Genomic DNA, 11,772 nt, shown 5'->3' with positions numbered 1-11,772 from the left:
CGCCGACCTAGCCGTCTCAACATCTTGGGAGAGGGTCAGCAGCTCGTCATCCAGCGAGCGGATGTGCGATTGGCTTTCTTCTAGCTCGGTCTTCAAACGAGCCACCTCCTCACCCAGTGCCGTCGCATGCTCTTCGGTCGCGACAACAGTCTCTAGACCCCCTGGCTCGTAGCTCCAAGTTCTCCAGCCGGAGGGCGGTGTCGACCTCCATTTTGCACCTGATCGCCCACCCAGCGTCGAGGACCCGGTTGATCAATGCCATGCCATAGTGTTGGCTCTGTAAAAAGGATTGGTGTAAACAACCTAAGAAAGAAGGAATCAATGGGAAAAGGAAGCCATTACTTACCCAGACGAGCAACTTGGCCGCCCGCTCCACCAGCACTTCGGAGGCAGAGCTATAGAGGTCCCTGGCCAGCGAGGGTTGTAGTGCCCCTCGGACGAACTCTTGGTCGGTTTGCCCATCGCCCCAGAGCTGGTTGTCGACCTTGAGGGTTGGCCACCGAGCAGTGTAGGAGGCTCCTGGCTCCCCGACTAGAAGATTAGCCATGTTCTGGGACTAGTACTGCCCGCCCTCGGGCCAGGAGTAGATGCGGCATAGTTCCCACACCGGTAAGGGATATGCCATTGCCCGCTTGGATAGGTCGCTACCGGACGACCCGATCGACCCCTTCCCCTTCATACTCCCCGAGCCCTCCCCCTGGGCAGGGGCCCCGGGCGATTCCAGGGAGGTGCTCAAGCGAGTGGCCTGACTTACGGGCATCTTCTGAACCGCCGTCTTCATTTTCTTCGGAGGGCGCTCCAAAGCCGGCGATGCCGGGGCCCATTTTCTTCGGAGGGCGCTCCAAAGCCTCAAGCTCGCCTGAACCCTCCGAGGCCTCTGAGGAGGTGCTACCTGAAGCCATGCTCACTACCTCATCCCGAGAGCTTATAGGAGGAGATGGAGAAGGAGAATGAGTGGGAGAAGGGGACGAAAACGAAGACAAGGACAAAGACGAAGATGAAGACGGAGACATCCCGACCTCAAAGTCACGAGAAAGAAGCCCGGGTGCCGGGGCAAGGGATTGAAGCAAAGAGGATGGCAGAGTTGCAAGGAAGGAGCCGAGGCACGGAACGGAAGACTGATCGCAAGGGTGATGGTAACTACCCAAGATGGGGACTATAAAATGGGGTGACCCACGGCGAGGTGGCGATTAGGGCTTCCCGAGGAGAGCAACAGTCGTGGCATTTAAGACCTGTCACAACCCCTCGGATATGCTAGATTCGCCCTCTCGCATCCCCCGCCAGAGATGTCCCATCGCCTGAGACCCCCCACCGAAGGCCATTCAAAATGGAGTTTCCCGCCAGACCCCGTGATGCTCCACCCAACCCGCCATGTGGCGTGATGGCGCTCAGGTATGTGCCGGCCCCCTGTTAGGATCAAGAGCACTAAGAGGGGGAGGGGGGGGAGGGGGGTGTGAATTAGTGCAGCGAAAAACTTTCGACGATTAAAACTGCGTTCGTACGATAAGAGTGATTTCGGTAGAAAAGCCGATTCGTAAATCACTTTAACTTGTGATCAAGCAAGATGCAGTTAAAGCGAATCTATAAAGGCAGTTTGCAGTTATGATGGAAATAAGAATGTAAGCGCAAACTAAAATATGATGTTTGTACGATAAAACTGATTTACGTCTAAACACCAATTCAGAAAATAGTGAACTTTAAAACATGATCGTAAATGCGTAGAAGGCAGTAAGCTATTGAGAAGGTTTGCAGTAAAGATAATATGCTCAAAGTAAATGCAAACCAGAGAGCACCACAATTTTAGAGTGGTTCGGTCAATCTTGACCTACATCCACTTTTGGCTTCCTCTACCGATGAGGTCACCGACGTCCACTAGAGGCCTTCTTTCAATAGGCGAAGGCCAACCACCCTTTTAGAGTTTCACTCCTTTTGACGGGCTTAGGAGACAACGCTTACAGAATTTTCTCTCATCTCTTGAAAGATCAGAACTTGGAAGAAAAGAGGGAGGAGAACTTCTAACTCATACAACACTTTTGAGCTCTAAAAATCACAGAGTAAGATCAGGATTTCGGTGTTTTTGGTTACCCTTTCATTGCTGAAAGGGTGGGGTATTTATAGGCTCTAACCCAGTTTGAATTCCGAGCTCAAAATTGTCAATTCCCAGAATTTCGGGGTCTGGCGGTTGCACCGCCTGACTGGGGCGGTTGCACCGCCTGGCAGAGCTCGAAGACTGAGCCTCTGGGCGGTGCCACCTCCTATCAGGGGCAGTTGCACCTCCTGCCAGAGCTCGGAGACCGAGCTCAAGCGGTTTTACCTCTGTCAGAGGCGGTTGCACTACCCAGCCAGAGCTCGGAGACTGAGCCCTGGGTGGTGCCACCGCCGACCCAAGCGGTGCCACCTTTGGCCAAGAAATTTGGGTCCGAATGGGCTGATCCATTCGGCCCAATTTGGGTCTGTTAAGGGCCCAATTGCCCCAAGATTAAGTTAATGGGATCACCTCCCATTTCTAACTTAATCATCGTGCTAACTACGATTTTTCTTAAGACATTTACTGCAACTTGCTCTGGTGCGTCAATCGCTTCTTTCGGCAAGCTTCCGGCGATCATCCGATGAACCTTCGGTGATGCTCCTGCGGACTTCCGGCAAACTCCTGGACTTGCGACGATCCACTTGGCGAGTTCCGACGAGCTTCTTTTGGCAAGCTCCTAGACTTTTCGGATTTGTTCCCGTAGAACCTTCGACGACCGTCCGGACTTTCGTCGAACTCTCGAACTCTCATCGTGATCATAGTCTTGACTCCGACACAACTCCTGCTGTATGTCTTACTTTCATCGTAGTTAATCCTGCACAAGTAAAACAAAACTTCGATCAAGACAATTAATTCTAAGCAATTAACCAAGTTGTCTGGCATGTCATTGGTCCCTCGACGCTTCGTCTGATTCTTCGGCGCATCGTCCTCTCCTACGGCCTATTGCCCAATCGGCCAGTTGACTCCGCAACTCCGATATCCTTGGCACAATACCCGCTCTTCTTGGCCCAATGCCCGAGTCCACGACCCGAAGCCTTCTGTCGATACGTCGACCAATCCACCGGCCTGACGTCCAATCTTCTGACATGTTCCTCCGGCACAACATGATTTTTCCTGCTTTAATTATCTCATCTTGATCAGAGCATCCTGTGTCACTCAAAACGTAGATTAAAACATAAACACATATCAAGTGGTTTCATCATCAAAATATGAGATTCAACAATCTCCCCCTTTTTGACGATGACAACTACTTGATGACGGAGTTATCCTTAACTCCCGGAGTGTAAACAAACTCCCCCTATCAATATGCCATATTGATAGAACTTTGAATTTAAACTAAATTCAAGTCATTGCAATATTAATCATGAATACTTGCAACACGTCATCATGAACTTATGCATAACATCATACTTCTCCCCCTTTGTCATCAACAAAAAGGAGAAGTCCAACTATTCTTGTGTTTGGAATATAAGTTTAACTCATTGCATGAAAAACATAATATCAAGTTTTATCATCATGCAATTTTGAAGCTAGAAAATTTAGCAAGTGTTACATCATGCTTAGAACATTCAAGCTATTAAGTTTTAGATATACAAGTTAGCAATCTTTGCTTCTCTATTGAGATGAGCAATTTCTTGCTTCCTTTGCAAAGTTTGAGCTAGCAATTTTGCTTCCGTTGCAAAGTGCAAGTTAGCATGTTTTGCATTTTGAGATAGGCAAGATAGCACATTTTTGCATTTTCTTGAGACTTCAAGCTAGCAATTCTCGGTGATGTTCAAGATAGCAATTTCTTCTCTTTTGAGAAGTGCAATTTGTGCTTTCTTCTTGAATTGTGTAAGTTAGCTATCTCCCCCTTTGTCATTGTCAAAAAGAAGGGAAGACCCTTCATGTCAATTTCTAAATCATGACAAAGGTGAGTAATCATTCTTATTTCAAAATTCCATAATTGAGATAAACCTTGAATTCAAATTAAGGCAATTTTAATCATCATTTACATCATATGCAATACATCACATACATCATAATAAAAAGCATAAGTATTGCATGCATCATTTTAGCAACAAATCATAGCATTTCATCACATGGCAAGATATCAGCAAGTAAAATTACGATGCAAGTTATTGATATCTTAACATGATTCAAACATTTCAAGTATTTAGCAATCATAGCATTTCATCTATTTCTCATTCAAATATAGCACTCATAGTATCAATTCATATTTTTCTATGATGCAAGCATGGCATAATCATAGCATCAATACACATATATCTGCTTCTTTCAACATAATATGACATTTATAGCATCAATTCATATATTCCCCCCCCCCTTGTCATCAACAAAAAGGAGAACGATATAAACAACTTTTAAATATACGTGCGATGTCATAAGTAGGTTCATGTCATTTATCTATATAGAGTGATAGGATATAAATTATACAAACATCTCAAGAAAAACATGACATGAAGATTATAGAGTGAAAACTTCTTCCTTTGCATGAAGGAGGAAAGCCATTTGTGTAGTTCAAATCGATAGGATATTAAGGCTTGCTTTACAAGGATCAGGATATTTATGTGAATCAAATCCTTGCACATAAAAATATCTTCCTTTTATAAGAAGGAATCATTAAATCTATTTCTCAAAGAGAATATTTTTCACATGATAAGTCTAAAAGAGATGCATTTGCTAGTTGATTTCATATGTCAAAAATCAATGATATGAATCAAACTCGATATGACATATGTTTATTAAGTCCGAAAGAGAATAATATATAGAGAAAATCTAAAAATATCAATTGTTAGGATCAAGAAAATCCAAAAATGAAATTTAACACTTTCATGCATTCGGATATGGTTTTGCTATAGATTTTCAAACACAATCATGAAGATAAAACATGCTCATGATCATGGAAATTTTTATATCCAAAACACATAATTTTCAACATGTTATTAAGGCATGTAATAGTGTAAAGTTCTCATTATAGCAATTTAGTGAGTGAATTAAGTGTTAGGATCAGAGTGGCACTAAGAGGGGGGGGTGAATTAGTGCAGCGGATTAAAACGTCGGTTTTGGAAAAATCTTTCGTACGATAAAAAACCGAACTTGAAAAGCTTAATAACTTAGAAGCGTATGGAAGCGTAGTGACTAAGTAAAGTAGTTTGCAGTATGTAAATGACAAGAATAAAATGCAAACCAGAGAAGACGGTAGTTTATAGTGGTTCGATCAATCGTGACCTACATCCACTCCTCCGATTCCTCTTCCGTCGAGGCCACCGGCATCCACTAATGATCTTCCTTTACTAGGCGAAGATCAACCTCCTTCTTACACCCCTCTTACAAGTGGTTCACCCTTTTACAAAGATTTCAATGAAAAGAAAGGAGGTGAACACTCAAGCTATTGAAAACAAGACTTTTCCTAAAGCTTTTCTCAACTTCTAGCTTCTCAAAAGGTTGTGTTCTCTGCTGAGAAATGAGGGGTATTTATAGGCCCCAAGAGGATTAAAATTTGGGCTCCAAAATTTGAATTCTCTTTAGTTTTCGAGGCCGGCGGTTCCACCGCCCAGCCAAGCGGTACCACCGCCCAGCTCTCGGGTGCTGGGCGGTGCCACCGCTTAGGCCAATTCAGCTCACTGGTTGGGCTCCAAACTTGGCCCAAACCAGTCCGAACTCGGGCCCAATTGGCCCCTACTTGGGTTATAGGATTAACACCTAATCCTAACCCTAATTAACATGCTAACTACGAATTTAAAGACATTTTCTAAGCTATTATAGAGTCCGTAAGTCAAGACTTCTTCCGGCAAGCTTTCGGTGAACTTCCGGCGGTCTTCCGATAAACTCTCGGAAACCATTCTGCGGACTCCCGACAAGCTCCTAGACTTCACGATTTGATCTTGGCGAGTTCCGATGAGCTTCTTCAGCAAACTCCGATCTTTCTCGGTCAGCTCCGTGAACTTCCAACTAACCTTTCGGCGAGCTTCCGAAAAACCCTTCGGCAAGCTCCCTACTCATTCTCGGCTAGTTCCGGCAGCATTCCCGACGAACCTTCGGACTTCCGTCGAACTCTCGAACTCGCAACAAATCCTTCGCGCTTGACTCCGACACTTTGTTTCACTTTATGTCTTCATCGTTATCATAGTTAATCCTGCACACACAAGTAAAAACTCTACTCCGATCTAGACAATTATTACAACGCGAATTGACATTCTGTTGCCCGACACGTCATTGGTTGGCGCTTCGTCTGATTCTTCAGCGCATCGTCCTCTCTTGCGGCTTGTTGCCCAATCGACGGTTGACCTCCGCAACCCCGATATCCTTGGCGTAATTCCGCTCTCCTAGGCCCGATGCCCGATGTCCGAAGCCTTCTGTCGTTCAATACCCTGACGTGATCTCCTCCTGTGCAACGTCAATTCCTCCTACTTTAACTGTCTAATCCTGATCGAGTAGACCTGCATCACTCAAAATGTAGTTTAAATTATAAACACATATCAAGTGGTTTCATCATCAAAATACGAGATTCAACATTAAGGACGTCCGAAAAATGATTTTAATAAGTTCATGCATTCGGACACATTTTTGCCATATGTTTTTCAAATACACTCATGAAAATAACACATGCTTATCTTCATATATAACTTAAAATTTGATGCATAAAATTATCAATCATAGTATCAAAATATTTAATATTACATCATTATACATTTCTTCAAGCATGATTTTATTTAATCAAAATCTAGAAATAACAATGGAAATCAACATGATACACATTATTACTTCTTAACCACATATAGCATGATATTAAACTTCTTAATATTTTCATTAAGACATTAAGCATGGTTTTAATCAAAATCAGAAATAATCAAAATACATATTTTTTCTTCTTAAGAAAAACATACATATGATCATTAGATTTAAATCTAACATTTTATTTCATTAACATGAAACATGTAATTTTCATTATTATTTTCAAATTACAAGCATGATCATATTCTTACATTTTCAAATATATTTTTTTAATATGCAAGTTTTAAGAAAAATAATTATTCAAAAAAAAGAAATGCATCATGAAAAACATCAAGTAATTTCAAAATAAATTAAGGGGGTTAATTACCTCATCGTTGAATGCCGTTAAGGCGTAGTTTGCCACCTTGCCTTTTTTGATTTTCTCCTCATCTTCGGAGGAACTCGATTCATCCCACTTTGTGTTCTTCTTCTTGCGTTCAAAACAAGTAGTTCCATTCTTTTCGCTTTTTAATTTTTGTTCCATTTGTAGTTTTAGTTCACCATCACTTGAGCTTATGCTCGAGTGGTCTTCAAATGTTCTATGTCTAAAATCCTTCCTGTTCTTTGGAAGGTTGTTTTGTTCATCATGTTCATCATGTGCATTATGCATCATTTCATATGTCATCAATGAACCGATAAGTTCTTCAAGTGGAAAAATATTTAAATCTTTTGTTTCTTGTATTGCCGTTATTTTAGGATCCCACCTTTTTGAAAGGGATCTTAAGATCTTGCTTACGAGATCAAAATTCGAAAAAGATTTACCAAGAACTCTTAGATTATTGACGACATCCGTGAAACGAGTGTACATGTCGCCTATAGTCTCGTTTGGTTGCATTCGAAAAAGCTCAAAATCATGCAATAAAATGTTAACTTTCGAGTCTTTGACTCTACTAGTTCCCTCGTGCATGATTTCAAGTGTTCGCCAAATATCAAAAGCCGTTTCGCATATAGAAATCCGATTGAACTCATTTTTGTCCAAAGCGTAAAATAAGGCATTCATAGCCTTTGCGTTTTAAGAAAATACTTCTTCTCCAAATCCGACCATTCGTTTATCGGTTTAGAGAGAAGTTGAAAACCGTTTTCAATAATATTCCATAAATCCAAATTCATAGAAATCAAGAAAACTCTCATTCAAGTTTTCCAGTAAGTGTAGTTCAATCCGTTAAACAACAGTGGACGAATAACAGAAAAACCCTCTTTAAAGCCATGAAGAGCCATTTCTCTCGGGTGTAAATCCGAAATGAGAAATACCGGGCTCTGATACCAATTGTTAGGATCAAGAGCACTAAGAGGGGGGGGGAGGGGGGTGAATTAGTGTAGCGGAAAACTTTCGACAATTAAAACTGCGTTAGTACGATAAAAGCAATTTCGGTAGAAAAGCCGATTCGTAAATCACTTTAACTTGTGATCAAGCAAGATGTAGTTAAAGCGATCTATAAAAGCAGTTTGCAATTATGATGGAAATCAGAATGTAAGCGCAAACTGAAATATGATGTTTGTATGATAAAACTGATTTACATCTAAACACCAATTTGAAAAATACTGAACTTTGAAACACGATCGTAAATGCACAGAAGGCAATAAGCTATTAAGGAGGTTTGCAGTAAAGATAATATGCTCAAAGTAAATGCAAACCAGAGAGCACCATGATTTTAGAGTGGTTCGGTCAATCTTGACCTATATCCACTTCTGGCTTCTTCCACCGACGAGGTCACCAACGTCCATTAGAGGCCTTCCTTCAATAGGCGAAGGCCAACCACCCTTTTATAGTTTCACTCCTTTTAACATGCTTAGGAGAAAACCCTTACAGAATTTTCTCTCCTCTCTTGAAAGATCAAAACTTGGAAGAAAAGAGGGAGAACTTCTAACACATACAACACTTTTGAGCTCTAAAAATGACAGAGTAAGATCAGGATTTTGGTGTTTTTTGTTACCCTTTCATTACTGAAAGGGTGGGGTATTTATAGGCTCCAACCCAGTTTGAATTTCGAGCTCAAAATTATCAATTCCCGGAATTTCGGGGTCTGGAGGTTGCACCGCCTAGCTGGGGCGGTTGCACCACTTGGCAGAGCTCGAAGACTGAGCCTCTAGGCGATGCCACCTCCTGTCAGGGGCGGTTGCACCTCCTGCCAGAGCTCGGAGACCGAGTTCAGGTGGTTGCACCTCTATCAGAGACAGTTGCACCACCCAGCTAGAGCTCAGAGACTGAGCTCTGGGCGGTGCCACCTCTGGCCAAGAAATCTGGGTCCGAATGGGCTAATCCATTCGGCCCAATTTGGGTCTCTTAAGGGCCCAATTGCCCCAAGATTAAGTTAATGGGATCACCTCCCATTTCTAACTTAATCATCGTGCTAACTACGATTTTTTTTAAGACATTTACTGCAACTTGCTCCGGTGTGTCAATCGCTTCTTCCGGCGAGCTTCCGGCGAACTTCCGTCGATCATCCGATGAACCCTCGGTGATGCTCTTACGGACTTCCGGCAAAATCCTGGACTTGCGACGATCCACTTGGTGAGTTCCGACGAGCTTCTTTTGGCAAGCTCATGGACTTCTCGGATTTGTTCCCGCAGAACCTTCGACGACCGTCCGGACTTCCGTCGAACTCTCGAACTCCCATCGTGATCATAGTCTTGACTCCGGTGCGACTCCTGCTGCATGTCTTACTTTCATCGTAGTTAATCCTGCATATGTAAAACAAAACTTCGATCGAGACAATTAATCCTAAGCAATTAACCAAGTTGTCCGGCATGTCATTGGTCCCTCGACGCTTCGTCTGATTCTTCGGTGCATCGTCCTCTCCTGCGGCCTATTGCCCAATCAGCCAGTTGACTCCATAACTCCAATATCCTTGGCATAATACCCGCTCTTCTTGGCCCAATGCCCGAGTCCACGACCCAAAGCCTTCTGTCGATACGTCGACCGATCCACCGACCCGACGTCCAATCTTCTGACATGTTCCTCCGGCACAACATGATTTTTTCTGCTTTAATTATCTCATCCTGATCGGAGCATCCTGCATCACTCAAAATGCAGATTAAAACATAAACACATATCAAGTGGTTTCATCATCAAAATACGAGATTCAACACCCCCAAGTTCGATTCCTACCCGGGTCGCTCCAGATTGCTCTCGATTGGTGACCCGTCAACACCAAAACTGGAACCGAGCTTAATCCCTCGGCCCCCAAGTTCGATTCCTGCTTGGGTCACTCCAGCTTGCTCCCGACTAGTGACCCATCAGTAACAAAACCAGAACTGAGCTCAATCCCTCAGCCCCTAAGTTCGATTCCTGCCCGGGTCACTCTAGATCGCTCCCGACTGGTGACCCATTAGCACCAAAATTGGAACCAAGCTTAATCCCTCAGCCCCCAAGTTCGATTCCTACCTGGGTCACTCTAGATCGCTCTCGACTAGCGACCTTTCAGCACCAAAACCGGAACCGAGCTCAATCCCTTAGCCCCCAAGTTCGATTCCTGCCCGAGTCACTCCAGATCGCTCCCGACTGGCGACCCGTCAACACCAAAACCAAAACCGAGCTCAATCCCTCGGCCCCCAAGTTCGATTCCTACCTGGGTCACTCTAGATCGCTCCCGACTGGCGACCTGTCAGCACCAAAACCGGAACCGAGCTCAATCCCTTAGCCCCCAAGTTCGATTCCTACTCGAGTCACTCCAGATCGCTCCCGACTGGCGACCCGTCAACACTAAAACCAAAACTGAGCTCAATCCCTTGGCCCCCAAGTTCGATTCCTGCCCGAGTCGCTCCAAATCGCTCCCGACTGGCAACCTGTCAGCACTAAAACTGGAACCGAGCTCAATCCCTCAGCCCCCAAGTTTGATTCCTACCTGGGTCACTCCAGATCGCTCCCGACTAGCAACTCATTAGCACTAGAACCGGAATCGAGCTCATGCACTCGGTCCCCAGATTTGATGCGGAGCCGAGCTCACACACTCGATCCCTAGATCCGATATGGAGCCGAGCTTACTCAGTCCCCAGATTTGATATGGAGCCGAGCTCACACGCTCGGTCCCCAGATTCGATACAGAGCCGAGCTCATGCACTCGGTCCCCAGATTCGATACGGAGCCGAGCTCACTCACTACGTCCCCAGATCCGATACAGAGCCGAGCTTACTCAGTCCCCAGATTCAATATGGAGCCAAGCTCATGCATTCGATCCCCAGATCTGATACGGAGCTGAGCTTACTCGGTCCCTAGATTCGATACGGAGCCGAGCTAACATGCTCGATCCCTAGATCTGATACAAAGCCGAGCTCACGCACTCGGTCCCCATATTCTATATGGAGCCGAGCTCACACGCTCGGTCCCCAAATTTGATATAGAGCCAAGCTCACACGCTCGGTCCCCAGATCCGATATGAAGCTGAGCTCACGCACTTGGGCCCCAGATTCGATATGGAACCGAGCTCACATGCTCGGTCCCTAGATCCGATATGGAGTCGAGCTCACGCACTCGGTCCCCAGATTCGATTCGGAGCCGAGCTCATGCACTCGGCCCCCCGGGTTCAATTCAGAGCCGGGTTTATTCACTTGGTCCTCAGGTTCAAATCAGAGTCAAGCTTAGTCAACTCGGTCCCCAGGTCCATTTCCTGCCCAGGCCGATCTAGATCGCTCCCGACTTGCGACCCACTGACGACAAAGCCCGAGCCCGAGCTCGAGCTCGGTCATTCGGCCCACAGGCCCAACCTCCAAATCGAGTCACATCTCAGCCAATCCAATGCCTGAATCGCATCTCGGCCAATCCGATGCCCGGATCACATCTCGGTCGATCTAGTGCCCCAATCACCGGCCTAGTCCGTTAATCCAGATCGCCCCGCATCAACCTCGACTCACCAGCACCAACACCTCAATTTCGCTTCAGGCCACTACCTTTTGATCAGTAAGGTCAGTCCTGCCCGCATCATGAGGCACCACCCCTCTAAATCGCCTCCACGGGACAATCCACCTCT

At 45.0% G+C, this 11,772-nt stretch overlaps 1 protein-coding gene across 1 annotated transcript in view; it reads left to right on the top strand.

Moving 5' to 3' along the window:
• The first annotated feature begins 1,381 nt into the window (after positions 1-1,381).
• Positions 1,382-11,772, top strand: part of LOC135636377 (protein ETHYLENE-INSENSITIVE 3-like 1a) — a 20,510-nt gene continuing 10,119 nt past the window's right edge. Inside the window, exon 1 of the mRNA XM_065148064.1 lies at positions 1,382-1,392. Within this exon, the coding sequence (XP_065004136.1) occupies positions 1,382-1,392 (11 nt within the window). The remainder of the gene's footprint in view (positions 1,393-11,772) is intronic.

Source organism: Musa acuminata, chromosome BXJ3-4 (assembly GCF_036884655.1).
Source record: "Musa acuminata AAA Group cultivar baxijiao chromosome BXJ3-4, Cavendish_Baxijiao_AAA, whole genome shotgun sequence".
Taxonomy (NCBI): Eukaryota; Viridiplantae; Streptophyta; class Magnoliopsida; order Zingiberales; family Musaceae; genus Musa; species Musa acuminata.
This window is presented reverse-complemented; position numbering and strand designations above follow the sequence as displayed.